The sequence below is a fragment of the Pygocentrus nattereri genome, chromosome 14, assembly GCF_015220715.1.
Source record: "Pygocentrus nattereri isolate fPygNat1 chromosome 14, fPygNat1.pri, whole genome shotgun sequence".
In the NCBI taxonomy this organism is placed as follows: Eukaryota; Metazoa; Chordata; class Actinopteri; order Characiformes; family Serrasalmidae; genus Pygocentrus; species Pygocentrus nattereri.
In genome coordinates, this window is record NC_051224.1 from 28798821 (window position 1) to 28820341 (window position 21521).

Genomic DNA, 21521 nt, shown 5'->3' on the forward strand with positions numbered 1-21521 from the left:
AGAGTTAATGTATACTTATTGACATAGGTTTAATTTGGCCACTGTAAATGTAAACTGAATGAGTTCACAGGTAACAAAAAGGCATCATAGCCTCTTCTGCTGTTGTTATTACTCATCTGTTCATAATAAAGTTAAACTTTTTTATTAAATCTAACTCTTTTTGTACACAGAAGGAAACCTAGTGCTTAACAAAAGAATCAAAAGAAATGTCACAAAGACAAAAACATTAACATTCAGCTGAAGTCCTGGAACAGTCAAACCTAATTCAAAACAATGATGTCATAAGGAACAACAATCATTATACATTTGTAAATTAAACAAATAGCTGGTCATAGTTTTCTTTTACACCATGGAAATTATGATGTCTGCCTCTTATGTAAACTGCCAGAATTCAAACAACATCTAGCATCTTTGAACATTGCAATCAAGATCTATGTGGTCCTAAATTATGCTTGCATATGAAACTGCAAATGTTCTTGATAATCATTGCAACAAAAGAGTAGAGGGCTTAAATGGTAGTGTCATTTCAGTGTTACTTTTGGACTGGGTCCAAAATGTTCTCTGTTCTCTGTTTTCTGTGGAAAGGTTACTACCGAGAGGGCTTTCTGATGATCCAGCATGCTGTGGATCAGGCTATCATGAAGGCCTACAACAGGACAGCAGCAGCTGCCCTCCTCACCCAGACAAGAGTACTTCTGTCACGCTTCCCTTACCCAGTCTTTATATATGATGTCTTCATCCTAGCCATCCAAAACCAACTTCCCCTACTGCTGGTGCTGAGCTTCACTTACACTGCGCTCAACATTGTCCGTGCTGTTGTGCAGGAAAAGGAGCGGAAACTAAAGGTTTGTGTTTGTGTTTTGTGCGAGCCAGTGGTGTGTGGTGCTTCAGGTGGAAAAGATGCTTCACAATTCTACTGATGTTTCAGATGCATGAGAAGTAGGAATCCACTGATTATCACCTTTTTTCCAATGATTGGAGTTGGCATATCAAAACATTTTTTGTTATTTATGTGCATATCTTGCACAGCCACGTTCAACACAACACACTTTTGTAGTTGCACAACTCCTGAATTGCTTGAAATCTGGAGGATGCATCAAGTACAACCAACCAACACTTCTGTAGTCTGTCTCTGTGTCTGGCCTGCAGTGCTAAGAATTGAGTAAAACAAATCTAACGTGCATTTTGCTGTTTGTGAGAGACCTGAATTCGCTTCTACAGCACTTTGACAAAAGGCACTAAACAAACGTGACTCATGCATTCAGCTTGAGCCGTGCCCAAAATATAACATTTGTTGGGTGAGAGTGAGGTTTCTGTGAATGGGATCAGACACAGTGTGTGGACCTAAACTTCTTCTTTAGTAAAACGTGTTCAGAATATATGTGCTTATAGTGGAGCTCCAGTGGGTTGTCAATTTCCACCTCTCTGCTTAAGCTAAACAGACTCTTTCCCTCTAATCATGTAACATGTTTTCAAGAGCCAATCAGAATACATCTGATTCATTCAACATGTCAATCTACTGCTTGCTATCATTTTTGTGACAATTTTACTGCAAGATTGCTTAGATACTTACTGAAATATATTTACAGCTCTGTGTATACTTTATACAGTTTTTAAGCCTATATCTAGGCTTTCTTACTTGCACCCATATACTGAGAATGCAAGCTCCACCCTAATGTGTGCCTTTTATCACTAATTATTGACTCATACTACGTGTTTGTTTTATATCAAAATTATGTAAATGTATTTGTGCAGATATTCTCAAGTTTTGAGACCCTTTTTTGAGCCCCATTTTTCTTACAAATGTCCCTGACTAAATTTGAGTAATTGTTATGTGTTTAAAGATTACTTCCGTAATACCCATTCTGTCCAAAGCTCAAAGTATTTTTTTGATGTTCTAATGTTCATTTAATGTAAATTGTCAATGAAACTTGCACATTTTCACACTACAAGCATCAAATTTATGGTAAATGAATATCAGCCCCTTATATCCCCCCATTATAAGAATATCTTAGATGACTAATAATTGGTGTCAGTATGGGTCCTGAAAAACATATAGGTTGACCAGTAATTATAAATGTTATGAGTGCCTCCTGTTATTCAATTCAAATCAATTCAAGTTTATTTGTATAGCACCTTTTACAACAATGTTGTCACAAAGCAGCTTTATAGAAGTTTGAAAACATACAGTTATAACATATCCCCCAGTGAGCAAGCCAGAGGTGACGGTGGCAAGGAAAAACTCCCTCAGTCTGGAGGAAGAAACCTTGGGAGGAACCAAGACCAAGAAGGGGAGACCCATCCTCCTCTGGTCAAACAGTATTTACAATTTAATAAGCTAAATACTAAATAAAAGCTAAGAGGATCTCTGTTTGAAGACTGGAAGGTAAAGCTTTAGAAACTGCACTGGTAGAGGCATTTTCTGACTGAGTCTTTATGAAAAGTGGGAGTGAGCTGACACAGTCCCATCCTATCTCAATGCTGGTACATCTGGATGGCACAGTGATGTAATTGAGGGTATTGCACTTGGCACAAATGAACAGGAGAGCGGGTTGGTGATGGTGAGGAGGAGGCCCTGATGGTCAGTCTTCAGCAGGATGGGAGGGCAGTCATTATTACAGGAAGAGTAAAGAGACTAAATTAGTTTTGCTCAGGAGTATGATTGTAATAAATATGATTTTCTCCAGAGTGTGGCTGGTGACTCCGGCAGATCTAACTATAACAGCATAAACTAAAAGGAGAGAACCAGAAGGTAACATAGATATGAGAGTACCCTGAGACACTGGGATCCCCCCACTCCACCATCAACAAACCTGTGTGATCGTGTGAAGTGGTGGGTCAACAGCACCAACATCTCTATGCCCATGAACCCCTGGATCTCCTGCCTTTATCTAAAAAGGAAGGCTAATTATCAAAATCTAAATTAAACAAATATGTTTTCAGTCTAGACTTAAAGGCTGAGACTGTGTCAGAGTCCTGAACATTAACTGGGAGATTATTCCACAATTTGGGGGCTTTGTAACAAAAAGCTCTTCCACTCATTGAAGTCTTCTGAATTTTAGGAACCAGTAGAAAACCAGCATCCTGGGGTCTGAGTAAGTGAGGCGGTTCATAATGGGAAATAAGATCTTGCAGGTACTCTGGTGAGAGACCATGCAGGGTTTTATATGTCAATAAGAGAATGTTATAGTCAATATGGAATTTGATAGGAAGCCAGTGTAATGCTGATAAAACTGGGCTGATGTGATCAAATTTTCTGGTTTAAGTTAGTACTCTAGCTGCAGTATTCTGATTATATATTATATATATAACTAATTGAAGTTTATTTAGCTTCCTGTTGGAGCACCCTGACAGTAATGCATTACAGCAGTCTAGCCTTGAAGTTATAAAGGCATGTACCAATTTTTCTGCGTCATGTAGGGATAACGCATTTCTTAACTTTGAAATGTTTCAGAGGTGAAGAAACGCTGTCCTTGTAATATTACCTATGTGTTGATTAAATGTTAGATCTGAATCAATCATCACACCAAGATTTTTAGCTACTGAACCAGGTATTACAGAGAAGTCAGCAAGATTTAACATTAAATCTGAGCATTTATTCTGAGCAGCCTTTGGACCAAGAAGGAGAACTTCTGTTTTATCTGGGTTTAAAAGAAGGAAATTCTGCAGCATCCAGTTTCTTATATCTTTTACACAATCTTCTATTTTATTTAATCTGGATTTATCATCTGGTTTGGCTGATATGTACAGCTGTGTATCATCAGCATACCAGTGGCAACTAATTCCATGTCTATTTATAACTAAGCCTAATGGTAAAATGTATAATGTGAATAACAGAGGACCTAAAACAGAACCTTGTGAAATTCCATATTTCACTTTTGTATAATTAGATGATACATTATTTAATTAGTTTGAACTGAAACCGGTCAATGAGGTAGGATGTGAACCAGGATAACGCTATTCCTCTAATTCCAACCATGTTTTGCAGTCTGTCTAAGAGAATAGAATGATCTCTAGTGTCCAAAGCTGCACTTAGATCGAGTAGTAGCAGAGATACGTGGCCTTGATCACAGGCAAGAAGAAGATCATGTGTTATCTTAACTAGAGCCATCTCTGTGCTATGGTGGGGCCTAAAACCAGATTAGAATTTTTCATATATGTTGTTCTTATATAGGAACAGAGTTGCTGGGCTACAGCTTTTTCTAAAATCTTAGAAATAAATGATAAGTTGGAAATAGGTCAGTAGCTTGACAATTCGCTGGGGTCAAGATTTGGCTTCTTTATCAAAGGTTTAATCACTGCTAGTTTGAATGATTTGGGTACATGACCTAGGCTAAAAGAATTAATTATTGTTAAAATGGATTTAATTATAGCTGGTAGTACTTTAAATAAGTTTGTTGGAATCATGTCAGTTGTGCATGTTGCAGAATTTGTGGAAGATATTACTTTTTCTAGTTCTGACTGCTGAAGTGGACAAAATGTTTCCAGTCTCTCTTCTATAAACACATTTTGTGTTGTTTCAGCCAAACCAGTTGATGGGTAGGTTACTGGTATCGGTTGAACTTTTTATATTCTAATCTAATATTCTCCATTTTGTTATTTAAAAAGTCCATGAAATCATTGCTGCTATAGTTGGCGGGTATTTGAGGTTCAGATCCTGCCTGGTTTTTGGTAAGTTTTGCGATTGCACTAAATAAGACTCTAGGATTGTTTTTGTTGATTTCGATAAGTGAGGACAGGTATGCTGAGCGTGTTTTGATAAGTGCCTTTCTGTACCTGCTAAGGCTGTCCTTCCAAGCAGAGTGAAATACCTCCAGCTTGGTTAGTCGCCATTTGCGTTCTAATTTCCGTACTGCCCGTGTTAAGGTGCGTATTTCATTATTGTACCATGGAGCGAGCTTTTTCTGTTGCATCATTTTATTAATGGGTGAGTTGACATTTTTCTTTTGTTTATTTCAGGAATACATGCGAATGATGGGTCTCAGTAATTGGCTGCACTGGAGTGCCTGGTTCCTCATGTTTTATCTTTTCCTCTCCATCTCCATCTTCTTTGTCACCTTGCTCTTGTGTGTTAGGGTGAGTAGCCAGAGTTTTCTTCACACCTAAAGCAATGGTCCAGTCAATAATGCTAATGTTGTTAACAGCAAATGAATGTGATTAGTCTGCAATTAGAAATATTCTAATAACCCCAGGCTAATTTGTATAACTTTAAGCTTGTATTCATTAATTGCAGCATTAGCCCTTGTGGTTAAACTATTCCTTTAAGAGTAAGTCTTCTGGTGTCATGTGCTTACAGTGGCAAAATTTAGTCCTCTCCTATTTGCACACGTGTAGTAAGCAGGGGAAGAACAACTTCATATGGCCTTTCACATCTTTACAATTTAACCTTAAATCTGGCCCTGACAAATGCATTTTTCCATGGTTAAACCATTATGTATAATCAGTAGATTTGCTTCACCCATCAGACATTGCAGCTGGGTATCTGACAAACTATATTAAATCAGCTTTGACTTATGCTGTTACAAGCAAATACTGAGCGCTACATGCAAGAAAACCAGACACAGGATGACTGTTGCATGTTGAGGTGCATGGCCATAATTTACTAGATAAAATATGACTAACTTGGCTATAATTTTACAGTAGACCAATAGATACTTAAATCTGCCTATGTGGATTCATGACACTGTGGTAGGTGCAGCATGTCAGTATTAAGAACGCAGAATTAAATAAATATTAAACATTTGATGTGTTTATACTTCTACAGCATTCTATATTTTTGTTAGTAGTTCTTCATATAGCCTTTGGTGTATGCTAACAGAAGAATTGCTAATAAACATTAACTAAGATATGCTTAAATCAGCGTATATATTAAGTATTAATACATTTGTACTGGAGGGGTGTAGGACACTTTAGGTCATATGTTGCTTAACAGTTGTTAGGTTATGTGTTACAATGTTATGTGGTTAAATTATATACTTGGAGAAAATATGAAACACTTTTCCCTTGTAATTTTTTTTATACCTGCTTACCTTGGAGAGCTACCTAGTAGCACCAAAGGTATTTGAGTTTGAGACCCCTGCTACAGGGTGTCCTATTTTTCGTTTTGGCATTTAGAGGGGTGCTCACAAGGGCCCTCTACGTGTGCTTAGTGTTCCCTTTGTTGAGGATGAATGAAACTCATCAGCGGCCTCTTCTACCAGTATTCCTTGACATAAAGGCTAGGAGCTGAATGACCTACATAGCAGAGAAGAGGAAATTCAGGTCTGAGCTAAAATACTATTGTTTATTAATGCAGTTTGTCAAGCTTTATGCATGTATTCAATGCTGAGCGACTGAACATAAGCAAATAATACCACCCAACCAAACAAATACTGCAGACTGAGTATAGCCAATTTAAGCTCTTGCCCTGTATGTCTATGTGTTGTTGATATTACCAAATGTGGTCTTTGAGTCAGGACTTATGGCATGGGTCCTTAGTGTTTTCCTAAATGTAACATAGTTAGTCCATCTCATGGGTGAAATATCAAATTCTTGGAGAAATATTGGAGACATTAAAAAAAACACAAAAAAATAGCAAACCAGAAGTATCAAGACCCTCTAAAACAAGAGTTGTTGTTCTAAAACAACTTTTCATGATTTGTGATTTTGTTATGGGTTTTACAGGTGAGTCCAAATGGAGCAGTGCTGACCTACAGTGACCCCACTCTAGTATTTGTCTTCCTGCTTGTCTTTGCCATAGCTACCATCAGCTTCAGCTTTATGATCAGCTCCTTCTTTTCCCGAGGTATTTCTCTCATCTCCTTCTAGTTAAACAACTGGTTGCCCTTTTCAGTAAGGTATGTGTATGAACCATGTCCCGTATTCTGAGTAGTTAAAATGTAAGGACAAAGTATGGTCAAGTTTATTGCCAGATGCCTTGGGAAACCTTTGTTTCACTAATACAGTTTTACTTCACTGTTTCTCAGTTTCCAGTCAATCAGGCATGCTTAGATATCCTTAACCTCAAATGCATTTTATTTGTTTTTAGATGTAATGAGAACATGAGTGAGTAAGACCAATATTATTTCAGAGATCTCCAGTTAACTGAATTAGCAAGCCATGAGCATTGATTGGGAAGAACTTAAAGGCTGTGCAGCCAAGCAAGCTTACAGTCAGCTCGAACAAAGACATATAATTAAGTAAAAATATGTAGACAGTAGGAAACAAACAGGAAGAGAGATGGGCAGGTTTGATTGAAAGCGTGCAGGAACCTAGGCTTCAGTGTAGTGAGCAGTGCAATTGAAGATACTGAAAGAGAATCAATTGTGCATTATTTTGCCTCTTCTGACAAAGAGGAGGTGTTTCAATGTTTGGTTATGGTAATGACTGGTCTTCCCATAAGAGCACAGGTAGGTCAGAGACATTAGTTAATTTATAACTGTAAAAACATTTGATGCCACCTTTTATGATTGTGCGCATGAGTATTTTGCTCTCACACACAAAAACACATGCAGACAGTTTGAATTCTCTTTGAGACACGTTCAGTATGGCAAGTAAGATGTTGCTGATGATTATATGTTTTGTATTGTTCTTGTAGTTGGTGTTCTGTGTGAGTGTGTACATCATGAGTTGGTGAAATTTTATTATGGATGTTGCAAGAGAACGGTTAGAGAACCTGACCCTGAATTTCTTACTATGGAAATAAAAGGGCAAAAAAAATTGGTGACATTGTTCTCTGCAACTTTTTTGCATCAAGCTTTCACCCTCTGTAATAGTCTTTCATTCCTGCCCATTCACAGAGACAAAGCGAACTAGATTAAAATGGCCACTATGTGCTTGTGAGAGTGGTTCACCATTTCACAGAAAAGTAAGCAGAGTCCTTGTTATACAAAGCACAAAAAAGGCCTCTTGGCTGTGTCTTGTTTGCCACTTGCGCTTGCTTAAAGGACTTTTAGAATTGAGTAGAGAACCATTTGTCACTGTGTTTGCACACTGTGAAATTAGACCTCTGCATTTGACCCATCCATGCAGTGAAACACCCATATACATGCACACTACTGAACACACACACTAGGGAGCAGTGAGCAGCCCTATCCATGGCACCCAGGGAGCAATTAGGGTTTAGGTTAGGTGCCTTGCTCAAGGGCACTTCAGTCATGGACTGTCTGCTGAGGGGATCGAACCAACAACCTTCCAGTCACAGGGCTGGTTCCCTAACCTCCAGCCCACGACTGCCCCTATATTTAGACCTGTCCTTCAGCTTCAGCCAAAGCAAATGATGGTAGATTAAGTTCTTTATGTGGAGACCATTGGGTGAGGCCATTGTGGGTTTGACCACAACAATAGAATCTTTAGGCTGTCGTTGGAACAGATGTTTTACTTTACACCAATAGTGTTGATGGCTCTCTTTGTCCTCTCCCCTCCCCCCTACTGCTGCCTCCAACAGGTGAGCTAACATGTCTCTTAGGCAATGAATAATTCATAGCGGTTTTATCAGGTTACTAGTGACTTCCTGAATATTTGGTGTGTGATAAAAGGTGCTCTGACAAGGGCAGGACAAAAATGGTCAGTGGTGCGCTGTGATCAGATGCATATGCTGGTGAAAAAAAGAGTAGGAGGCAGGATTCGCCCACAGTTAAGTGGATGTGTCTGCTTTTCAGGCTTTTAAACTCCAAGCAAACAGCATTTTTTAAAATATAGGCAAGATTTTTCTTAAAAATGCTAGCCGTGCTAGAGACTAATAAAAGCTTGTAGGTAATAATACCCTTTGAATTTGAATTGAATATGCACCAATATGGGAATCCTGCCCTGATGTCTGTATAATGCAGAAATCAGGACTAAATCTTTTTTGGATAAGCATTATAGACAAATATAACATTCATTTGTATGGAATTGCAAATGCAGTAAAATAAATGAAATGTAGATATTTTATCACAGTAGCCTACGCATTCTGCTCTTCTAGAGTACAATGAATTCATCATCACAAGTTTAAAACATTGGTCAAATCTAAACATGAGTTGTTAATAAAAAAAACAAATATCTATAGATACCAATGTAGTTTTAATATAATCATTTTCAAATTTATATTCATCATTATCTGAGTTAGTGGAAGCATGCATGATGACTTTTTGTAAACAGAATCAAAAAGAGGTCAGTTCTCATCTGCATGCACTTTTATTTTAAGTTCACTCTAGCCTCATTTGAGGAGCCCTCCCTTCTCACTTTCTTCTGAAAGGACCCCCCCCATCAAAGGGGCCTACAAATGGCACTAAATCAATATCTAGCTGCTCTCTCTGTGCTCCCTGATCCAGCTTAGAATGGCATATTTATAAGTGTCAGAAGGTTTTCAGAATATTTTTGTTCTTTCCCTTGCATGTTGATCTAAAAATAACTCGCCATGTAATTTTCATTTGTATTATTTACTTATTACAAAGCTTCACTCTTTTAAACTTTTTCTTGTCTCTTCACTGTTTTTTGTGCCTATGTTTGCTGTGTTTACAGCAGCGAAGGCTTCCACACAGTTCTTGCAGGATGTGGTGGTTTATAATAGAGAGTTTGAAGTGACTTGTTCACACCACATGCACCTGTTATCTCACACATTACACAGCCTCTCACCATGCTCACCTCTCATTTGGTGTGTGCACAAGTAGACATATTCGTCCATTTGTTTGATAATAAAATGGACCCCTGAATCAGTAGGCTTAGTTGGTATTACTTGATTATCAAACACTTACATACTTTTATTATTTTTATTGTAGAGTCGCAGGGGTCAGTGGTGTTTCTAATTTCTCTCTCTCTCTGTGTTAGCTAATGTTGCAGCAGCTGCAGGTGGTTTCATCTACTTTTTTAGTTACCTGCCGTACCTTTTCTTGTGGCCCCGCTATGACCTGCTGCCCCATGCCCAGAAAGTGTCTGCTTGTCTCATCTCCAACGTGGCTATGGCTATGGGAGCGCAACTCATTGGCATGTTTGAAGGCAAAGGTCAGTCCTTGCACCTCTCCTTTCCTTTGGAACCCATTTTATGCTGATCTACAAGTACAGCATTTCCAATAAAGGAATGGTTCACCTATACACAGTTTTCATCTTTTTCTCAGTGTACTTAACATCCAAAGAATTAGGTTTGTAGTGTAGGGACTAGGTCAATATAATAGAAATCTGTGTCACAAAAATGTTGATCCTCATAGCTTTAGAGCAGTGCTAAAGAGGCACACTTGAGACACTTTAAAAAATGGCTGCTAGACAACATTTGAGGGGGGGTGCTGCCTCTTGTGTTCCTATACTGTTCTTTCCTGTCAGGCACAGGGATCCAGTGGAGTAATTTGTTTGAACCAGTGACGGTGGACGATGACTTCTCACTGGCCCAGGTTTTTGGGCTGCTCCTGCTAGACACTCTTCTGTATAGCATGGTGGCCTGGTATGTGGAGGCTGTTTTCCCTGGTGAATATGGAGTGCCGCTGCCATGGTACTTTTTCGTGCTGGTAGGTAGCTTGCATATTTCAGATCAAATGCAAGCATTGAACTGCACATGCAAAAAGGTGCCTCATAGTAAATATTATAGCACACAGTTTTTATGTAATAGCAACACAGTCTAATTTAAATGTGTCATACTAATGCCAAAGGATATCAGAAGAAAATGCTGCATTGGAATACTGCAGGGAAAAAAAGAATGAATCTGCTCTAATCCTATCCTATCTATCCTGAAATAAAACACACTAACATTATGTGATTGTTAACTGTGTATATCTTCCAACGGGGGTGTTTAAAAGAGTGAATAGTTTCAGCATAACAGACTGTTTTTAAATACTCATTTAAAGGAACTGACTCAATTTAAAATAGCCCAGTAGGTATTGACAGATTCTCAAGGTTTCAATACCGGTATTGGAAAAGAAAAAGTGATATTATGCCATCTGTAGTAATTGTCTTTCTTCCCCAAACTTGATTAATCCTGCTCTGCTGCATAGCTGAGACCTGGATGACTGGAAATGCATGTCTCAGCAGGAAAACTGTGCTTATCTTTCTTGAGTCTGGATACATGATGACAGGAAGTCTAGATATAATATTTTCCCTTTACTGGTAGGCTCTAGCACTGGGTGGAGTGGAGGGACACAATAACCCTACAATTTTGTGCAGGGCTATTGTAAGGGGTATTCAGTGTGTCAGAACAAGACTGCTTTGAGAAGGCCTTATCAGATATGACACATCCAAGATGGAGAAGCTGCAATGGTGTATGGTTCAAGAGGACAATAGGCCTTGTCACACCTTCTGATGTCTGTTTTATGAGTCCTCCTTTTTTCTAAATCCAGAATCTTGGCATGACCTCAGAATGCTTTGGAGAAATTGCATGGAGCATGTGGAAGATTGTAGTGGCTTTTTGACTAGGTGTATATGCTGATTTGTACTGGATTCAAGTGTACTTATATGGACAGTGGGCAGAAAACGAGTGAAAGGGTTTTATTTGGTTGGAACGTTACAGGTATTCAGGCCACTGCTTACTCTTCCTTCTTGTTTTGCCATACACACAGACACATGCAAGCTTTTTTAAGTGGAATTAACTATGGGGTATTTATGCAGTGTAGATTGCAATGTCTGAACTAGCATCAGCCTCAGTTGACTTGTAAATGCACTGATTAGTATATAAAGCAAATTCCTGATCCCAGAACAGCACTGTTAGACTGGTCACTATTACACCAGAAACCCCCTGATCCGTGTCATGTTAAGATTATATTTAAATAGCCTTTGTAGTGGCCATTACTAAAAAAGACTACAAAGTAGTCTTACAGAGCACTGGGGTCCAAGCCCCAAATGAACAAGCCAAGTGAAACAGTAGCAAGGAAAATCTAAGAACTTGCAAAAATCTTGAGAGAAAGCAACTTAAAAGTGGAACCCATTCTAATGTTGTCAAAACTGAATAGCAAAACAACAGTTTAAGAAAAGCAAAATGCTTGAAAAATTTTCAATTAATATACAATGTTGAATATATTTTTAAAAATCATTAAAATTATTAAAAGAAATAATTAAAAGAAACCAGCCCGCCCTTGAATCAAGTTAAAGTTTACAACCCCAATTCCAATGAAGTTGAGACGTTGTGTAAAACATGAATAAAAACAGAATATGATGATTTGCAAATCCTTTTCAACCTATGTTCAATTGAATACACTACAAAGACAAGATATTTAATGTTCAAACTGATAAACTTTATTGTTTTTTGCAAATATTCACTCATTTTGAATTTGATGCCTGCAACATGTTCCAAAGAAGTTGGGACAGGGGCACAAAAGACTGGGAAAGTCGAGGAATGCTCAAAAAAATACCTGTTTGGAACATTCCACAGCTGAAGAGGTTAATTGGACAGGTTATACACTTAAACAACACAATATAACTCCAAGTAAATCAAACTTCTGTGAAATCAAACTGTCCACTTAGGAAGCAACACTGATTGACAATCAATTTCACATGCTGTTGTGCAAATGGAATAGACAACAGGTGGAAATTATTGGCAATTGGCAACACACACTCAATAAAGGAGAGGTTCTGCAGGTGGGGACCACAGACCACTTCTCAGTACCTATGCTTTCTGGCTGATGTTTTGGTCACTTTTGAATGTTGGTGGTGCTTTCACATTTGTGGTAGCATGAGACGGACTCTACAACCCACACAAGTGGCTCAGGTAGTGCAGCTCATCCAGGATGGCACATCAATGTGAGCTGTGGCAAGAAGGTTTGCTGTGTCTGTCAGCGTAGTGTCCAGAGCCTAGAGGCGCTACCTGGAGACAGGCCAGTACACCAGGAGAAGTGGAGGAGGCCGTAGGAGGGCAACAACCCAGCAGCAGGACCGCTAGCTCTGCCTTTGTGCAAGGAGGAACAGGAGGAGCACTGCCAGAGCCCTGCAAAATGACTCCATGAGGATGGTGTGATTGCCCGAAGTCCACAGACGGGGGTTGTGCTCACAGCCCAACACTGTGCAGGACGCTTGGCATTTGCCAGAGAACACCAGGATTAGCCACTGGTGCCCTGTGCTCTTCACAGATGAAAGCAGGTTCACACTGAGCACATGTGACAGACGTGACAGTGTCTGGAGACGCTGTGGAGAGTGATCTGCTGCCTGCAACATCCTTCAGCATGACCGGTTTGGCAGTGAGTCAGTAATGGTGTGGGGTGGCATTTCTTTGGAGGGCCGCACAGCCCTCCATGTGCTCGCCAGAGGTAGCCTCCCTGCCATTAGGTACCGAGATGAGATCCTCAGACCCCTTGTGAGACCATATGCTGGTGTGGTTGGCCCTGGGTTCCTCCTAATGCAGGACAATGCTAGACCTCATGTGGCTGGAGTGTGTCAGCAGTTCCTGCAAGATGAAGGCATTGAAGCTATGGACTGGCCCGCCCGTTCCCCAGACCTGAATCCGTTTGAGCACATCTGGGACATCATGTCTGGCTCCATCCACCAACGCCACATTGCACCACAGACTGTCCAGGAGTTGGCGGATGCTTTAGTCCAGGTCTGGGAGGAGATCCCTCAGGAGACCATCCACCACCTCATCAGGAGCATGCCCAGGCATTGTAGGGAGGTCATACAGGCACATGGAGGCCACACACAATACTGAGCCGCATTTTGACTTGTTTTAAGGACATCACATCAAAGTTGGATCAGCCTGTAGTGTGTTTTTCCACTTTAATTTTGTGTGTGACTCCAAATCCAGGCATCCATTGGTTAATAAATTTGATAAACATTGATGATTTTTGTGTGATTTTGTTGTCAGCACATTCAACTTTGTACAGAACAAAGTATTCAATGAGAATATTCATTCATTCAGATCTAGGATGTGTTATTTGAGTGTTCCCTTTATTTTTTTGAGCAGTGTACATCGCTTGTAGACCTACATATTTCTTCTGAGTTTTAGATGTAATGTTAAATAAAATAGTAAAATAGTAGTAAATTCCCATTTAAAACATGCTCATATCATAAGTTGGACAATTATACCACATTATACACGATTGACTATATCCCTGCTCTTTTGTTCTCTTTGCACTCTTACCTTTCCATTGATGATTTTTGTGTGATTTTGTTGTCAGCGCATTCAACTTTGTACAGAACAAAGTATTCAATGAGAATATTTCATTCATTCAGATCTAGGATGTGTTATTTGAGTGTTCCCTTTATTTTTTTGAGCAGTGTATAATACAGATTAATTTACCTGCATCAGCAAATAGTCCAACAGTTTAAGAGCAACGTTTCTCAACGTGCAATTGCAAGGAATTTAGGGATTTCATCATCTACAGTCCATAATATCATCAAAAGATTCAGAGAATCTGGAGAAATCTCTGCATTCAAACATTGAATGCCCGTTACCATCGATCCCTCAGGCTGCACTGCATTAAAAACTGACATCATTCTGTAACGGATACTACCACATGGGCTCAGGAACACTTCAGGAAACCATTGTCAGTGAACAAAGTTCGTCGCTCCCACAAGTGCAAGTTAAAACTTTGCCATGCAAAGCGAAAGCCATATATCAACAACACCCAGAAATGCCGCCGGCTTCTCTGGGCCTGAGCTCATCTGAGATGGACTGACGCAAAGTGGAAAAGTGTCCTGTGGTCTGACGAGTCCACATTTCAGATTGTTTTTGGAAATCATGGACGTCGTGTGCTCCAGGCCAAAGAGGAAAAGGACTGTCTGGATTGTTATCAGTGCAAAGTTCAAAAGCCAGCATTTCTGATGGTATGGGGTTGTGTTAGTGCCCATGGCATGGGTAACTTGCACATCTGTGAAGGCACCATAAATGCTGAAAGGTACATACAGGTTTTGGAGCAACATATGCTGCCACCCAAGCAATGTCTTTTTCAGGGATGTCCCTGCTTATTTCAGCAAGACGATGCCAAGCCACATTCTGCACGTTACAACGGCGTGGCTTCATAGTACAAGAGTGCGGGTACTAGACTGGCCTGCCTGCAGTCCAGACCTGTCTCCCATTGAAAATGTGTGGCGCATTATGAAGCGCAAAATACGACAATGGAGACTGTTGAGCAACTGAAGTTGTACAACGAGCTAGAATGGGAAAGAATTCCACCTACAAAGCTTCAACAATTAGTGTCCTCAGTACCCAAATGCTTATTGAGTGTTGTTAAAAGGAAAGGTGATGTAACACAGTGGTAAACATCTCCTTGTCTCAACATCTTTGGAACGTGTTGCAGACATCAAATTCAAAATGAGTGAATATTTGTAAAAAAGGTGTGAGCAAGACGCTGCTTCTTCAAGCTTGCTTCTCCCACATGCTGTTATATCAATAAGTGGATTGCTGAACCTAGTCATGAGAATTCATTGTATTTTTTTATTTAATATTTTTTTTTTTTATAGTAAATTGAAAATTTTATTTTGGCCAAAAAAATACACATTCCACATGCCTTTCACAGCCCTCCTACTGGTTCAGCAGCCCTAGAGTTGCCCTGGTGAAAGAAAAGGAGGAAGAAGAGGATGCTGAGAAAGCGCTTAAAGGTGAATTCTTCGAAGAGGAGCCAGCTGGACTGGTCTCAGGAGTCAAGATCAAACACTTGGCCAAGGTATCGTAGGACACAACTGTGTGCCATGTCCATCTTTTAGTTTCATTTAGAGAGCAGACGACTATGCATTCATTGTATAAGATCAGCCTGACCAGTGCATGAGCTACACTATATTGTCAAAAGTATTCACTCGTCTGCCTTCACACACATATGAACATGGGTGACATCCCATTCTTAATCCATAGGGTTTAATATGATTTTGGTACACCCTTTGCAGCAACTCTTCTGGGAACTATTTCCACAAGGTTTAGGAATATGTTTATGGGAATGTTTAACCATTCTTCCAGAAGTGCATTTGTGAGGTCTGACACTGATGTTGGACAAGAAGGCCTGGCTTGCAGTCTCCACTCAAATTCATCCAGAGAAGCATGATTGGTCACTCCAGAGAACACGTCTCCACTGCTCTAGAGTAGTATCAGCATCCGCTGACCCCACGCTGTCATGTAACTTTGCCTACCACTTTGTGGCTGAGTTGCAGTTGTTCCCAATTGCTTCCACTTTGTTATAATACCACTGAGAGTTGACTGTGGAATATTTAATAGCGAGTAAATTTCACGACTGGACAGGTGGCATCCAATAACAGGACCACACTGGAATTCACTGAGCTCCTGAGAGCGACCCATTCTTTCACTAATGTTTGTAGAAGCAGTCTGCAGGCCTAGGTGCTTGATTTTATACATCTGTGGCTATGGAAGTGATTTTGACACACTAATTCAATGATTTGGATGGGTGAGTGAATACTTTTGGCAATATAGTGAATTTCAGTAAGCTTCGTTTTTAATCTTTTCTCGCTCTCTTGCTATTTGCATCAGTCTAATTGAGGCAAAGTAACTAGATTTGTGTTCATTTTCCTCTGCAGGTTTTCAAAGTGGGCAATAAGACCAAAGAGGCAGTAAAAGATCTCACTGTGAACATGTTTGAAGGTCAGATTACTGTGCTGCTGGGACACAATGGAGCTGGAAAGACCACTACACTGTCCATGCTGACTGGTGAGATGTTCAAATTTATGAACTCCAATAAGTACTGACAGGCAAAACTAAAAGACAAAATTATGTCTCAAAGGATGACCTGCTGATTAAAGTAAACATTTTGAATGAATGCTGTGGTATTGTCACTGTCCCACAGCAACAGTCTGATATCCCTCTGCTTTCTCCCCTGCCTCTTTTACCATCCTTGTTTCTTTTCTTTCCTCCCAGGCTTGTTTCCTCCTAGCAGTGGACGAGCATATATTAATGGCTACGATATCTGCCAAGATATGGCGCTGATTCGCCGCAGCCTGGGTCTGTGCCCTCAGCATGATGTGCTTTTCGACAACCTCACTGTCCGAGAACACCTTCTGTTCTACACTCAGGTAGTTCCCATCCTATTGCTATCTTCTTGAAAATCTGTAGGCATCAGGATATGATCAGCCTGTCACTGTGCCTTTGGGCATGGCTTAACATCTACTGCTCCAGGTGACACTGCTCTGCTGGTGGTGCTACTCTCAAACAGGGCATTGTTAGACAGCAAAGTAACAAATGTCTGTTGCAGAATGGCTCAATAAAGTAAAACCTATTCTAACATCATATTACCATATTAGCAACTGTAACAGAGTTTTTGTAGTACATTCAATACTGCTGGCCTAATTAAATAGAACTTGAATGCTGCAATCAGAATCTAAATCAGAATAACTTTTGTCACCTCATGTATGTAATACACAGGTTCTTTGGCAGGTCAGCACAAGAACATATATGTAAACAAGCAAAAGTGTTAACATAGTTCTGAAAGTACAGGCATACAAAAAAAGTCCACGTACAGCACAGTGTTATGGTGATATAGTACAGGTGACACATGGTTCTGTTTTTTCTGGAGCAGTACCATTTCTGAAACATAGTTCCCTTGTTTTGTGGGATCCATGTTGATTTTTTTTGTTTGCTTCCTAACCTTGGTGTCGTGTAGCCCTTAGAGTGAAAAAACTAATAATAAAGCTAAATATAACCGCAAGCGGCGATGAGCGGGTTCAAGCACACACCAGCAGCTCAGGCCCTTCTGCAGGTTTAGTCTTTAGTCATTTAGCCTAAAAAGGCCTCAAGCTGTTTGGATCTTATTCGAAGGCAGAGTGAATAGAACTGAAAGGAACTCATATCATCAAAAGGCCTTCAGTTGCCATAAACCACGAGCTGAAGTCTTTATCCACATTATAAGTTTCCATTCATATGTACTGAGCTACATTGGTTTATAGAACATCCAAGAGGTTTATAACATAGTCAGCACTGCATGACTAATGGCAGCATTTCTCACATAGTACCACTTGCGCAGTGGACTGGTTCTGTACTTAACCCATTGATTTGATGTAGGCCATAGTGAGGCCTAATGAAGTCATAAGGGGCCCTTTAGGTGTAGAGCAGCTCAGTGAAACTGGGTCAGAATTAGTCAAAAGGCCTCAATATGATAGTCTAAAACCATAGACGTTCACCAGGTTTTGCTGAGAATTACCTTTTGACCTTTGTCTAATAAGCCTTTGTACAGTGAAATCCTTGAACAAATAAGGCAAAATACCAGACAAGCAATACAATTTTTGACATGACATGCAATTAGAAAGTTGTTCAGGTGAGTGAACTGAGTTGTATGGCACCAATTGTTTATTGATCAACCTTGTAATAACATTGTAATAACAATTTAATTGATTTTTTTAAGTGTTTTTGAGTGCTAAAGTGCCCCTAAAGGCCAATCTAGACCAGAAGTGGTACACTCCCTTAGACTCTCAGTATGTACACATCCTTCTAGTTTGGAGATGATCTGCCCAATCACTGTCGAGTTATAGCAAATCAAGTTAGCAGTGCCATGACCGCAGTAATTAATTGATTTATCCACACAACACTGTGTAAAAAACTCAACACGTTTTTGATCATTTTTTACCTGGAGAGGCCCCAGAATTATTCTCGAACAAATTCAAAAAGATTGGGTCAAAATCCAGAGACTAATTCGAAAAGTATGGTTTTCAAACCGTTAATGATTACTAAAAAATGGTGAAGTGTTTTAATGTGGATTCATATGGAATTTCCATCAACCTTGTAATAATATAGTAATGACATGTAATAATAGGTTTATTTTTATGAATAGCGCCCTCCAGTGGTCAAATCTTTTGAAACTTGACTGGTTGTTAGGAAGTGGATACATGTAGACACCTTTCAAGTTTCATGATGATTGGTCAGTGTTAAGCCTGTCAAAACCCTGCCACAAATTTTAATGTATCAAATTGTCCTTAAAATATCACTTATAGTATGGGGAATAGATGCTGAATGCAAAGTTTCAGCTTGATCGCATGTACGGATGCAGAGAAACAGCTATGTAGCATTAACCCCCGCCCCCTAATTACATATGCGCATAAAAATCGAATGGCCATCTCAGAATCTTTTGCCGAATGTGTATATCAAGTTATTTGTGTATATGTGTATATCTAATTTTTTGGCTGAACGATTCATGAGTTACAAATTTTTTTATTAATTCTGAATTAATTAGAATTTTTCCATAAGGGTTCATTTGCATATGGCAGCCATGTTGTTCGGGAAAACTCAAAATGTTTTCAATAATTATTGAGGTTCAGGCTCCTCTGAATTTTTTGAGACCAAATACATGAGGAGCGGGCAAAAATTGGAGGACTAGTTCACAAAAGTAGGTTTCACATATTTTGCAGTATTGGGCAGAGCTAAACAGTCCAAATATGAAAGTGGTTTGTTTGGACACAATGAACCTAGAAAAAAATGTATGGGAAAAATCTGGTTTAGGTGTTATTGGCCCAAACGCGTTGACCTGTGCTATAGCGTCCCCTTGTGGCCGACTGGGCTGATTTCTTGCGTCTGAGTAGTGGGAGGGACTACTACCTATTGACCAAGTTTCAAGTCTGTAGGACTTATGGTTTGGGCTGTGCGTTCCGTTTCAGGGCAGAAAAAGAATAATAAGTAAAACCTGCACAAAAGCAATAGGGTTCTTGCACTACGTGCTTGGACCCTAATAATTAATATTTATTTATTTTACATTATATATAAACGCTTAATGTTCACTCTCTTTCCTTGTCTGTTTTTTTTTTGTCTTCCTTCTATTGCCTCTCCAGCTGAAGGGCTTCCCCCGTGAGAACATTCCAGATGAGGTGGATCGCATGATCCGCATCCTGAATCTGGAGAACAAAAGGCATGCTCGGTCAAAGACACTTTCTGGTGGAATGAAGCGAAAGCTGTCTATTGGAATTGCTCTCATTGGAGACTCAAAGGTCAGCCATTGACGATAGTATAACAGATCCCCAATATGATAATCATTATCATGGTGTCAACCACCTTGCAAGTTGTGACTTCTGGATGGATATGTATTTTTTTAGTTCATTTATTTATGAATCTCTTTAACATAACATCATCTAAAATAATTAACATGTGTATGATGGCTAAGCTTTGGTCTTTGGGGGTTTTGGTGGATGGTCTCAGTGCACCCACAGTGAATAATCAGAGATGACGCAATGTATGGAAAAGGTTAGGACATTTTGGAAAGAATGTCTGAATTTGACTCATTTTATTCATAAAAACCTTTTTACCTTGTTAACCTTCTTTGGTCATGTTTAGCAAATTTTCTTGTTTCATACCAATTACATTGAGGGAAAACAGGTATTCAGACACTTCGTTTTTTGTTTTTTACTTGCACTTGCTTCCAGTGTGTGTATGTATGTGTGTGTGTGTGTATATATATATATATATATATATATATATATACACTGCTCAAAAAAATAAATGGAACACTTAAACAACACAATATAACTCCAAGTAAATCAAACTTCTGTGAAATCAAACTGTTCACTTAGGAAGCAACACTGATTGACAATCAATTTCACATGCTGTTGTGCAAATGGAATAGACGACAGGTGGAAATGATTGGCAATTAGTAAGACACACCCAATAAAGGAGTGGTTCTGCAGGTGGGGACCACAGACCACTTCTCAGTACCTATGCTTTCTGGCTGATGTTCTGGTCATTTTTGAATGTTCGTGGTGCTTTCACACTCGTGGTAGCATGAGACGGACTCTACAACCCACACAAGTGGCTCAGGTAGTGCAGCTCATCCAGGTTGGCACATCAATGCGAGCTGTGGCAAGAAGGTTTGCTGTGTCTGTCAGCGTAGTGTCCAGAGGCTGGAGGCGCTACCAGGACACAGGCCAGTAGACCAGATGTGGAGGAGGCCGTAGGAGGGCAACAACCCAGCAGCAGGACCACTACCTCTACCTTTGTGCAAGGAGGAACAGGAGGAGCGCTGCCAGAGCCCTGCAAAATGACCTCCAGCAGGCCACAAATGCGCATGTGTCTGCACAAATGGTTAGAAACCGACTCCATGAGGATGGTATGAGGGCCCGACGTCCACAGATGGGGGTTGTGCTCACTGCCCAACACCGTGCAGGACGCTTGGCATTTGCCAGAGAACACCAGGATTGGCAAATTCGCCACTGGTGCCCTGTGCTCTTCACAGATGAAAGCAGGTTCACACTGAGCACATGTGACAGACGTGACAGAGTCTGGAGAGCGATCTGCTGCCTGCAACATCCTTCAGCATGACTGGTTTGGCAGTGGGTCAGTAATGGTGTGGGGTGGCATTTCTTTGGAGGGCCGCACAGCCCTCCATGTGCTCGCCAGATGTAGTCTGACTGCCATTAGGTACCGAGATGAAATCCTCAGACCCCTTGTGAGACCATATGCTGGTGTGGTTGGCCCTGGGTTCCTCCTAATGCAGGACAATGTGTGTGTCAGCAGTTCCTGCAAGATGAAGGCATTGAAGCTTTGGACTGGCCTGCCCGTTCCCCAGACCTGAATCCGATCGAGCACGTCTGGGACATCATGTCTCGCTCCATCCACCAACGCCACATTGCACCACAGACTGTCCAGGAGTTGGTGGATGCTTTAGTCCAGGTCTGGGAGGAGATCCCTCAGGAGACCATCTGCCACCTCATCAGGAGCATGCCCAGGCGTTGTA

General features: G+C 40.2%; 1 protein-coding gene across 1 annotated transcript in view; it reads left to right on the forward strand.

Annotated features, from left to right (window-relative positions):
- The window catches only part of abca3b (ATP-binding cassette, sub-family A (ABC1), member 3b), a 51260-nt gene that overhangs the window by 11436 nt on the left and 18303 nt on the right, over nt 1-21521 (forward strand). The window contains exons 6-14 of the mRNA XM_017705420.2: nt 586-845; nt 4960-5076; nt 6664-6784; nt 9787-9960; nt 10276-10457; nt 15387-15533; nt 16393-16522; nt 16730-16884; nt 19627-19782. Coding sequence (XP_017560909.1) covers nt 586-845; nt 4960-5076; nt 6664-6784; nt 9787-9960; nt 10276-10457; nt 15387-15533; nt 16393-16522; nt 16730-16884; nt 19627-19782 — 1442 coding nt within the window. The remainder of the gene's footprint in view (nt 1-585; nt 846-4959; nt 5077-6663; nt 6785-9786; nt 9961-10275; nt 10458-15386; nt 15534-16392; nt 16523-16729; nt 16885-19626; nt 19783-21521) is intronic.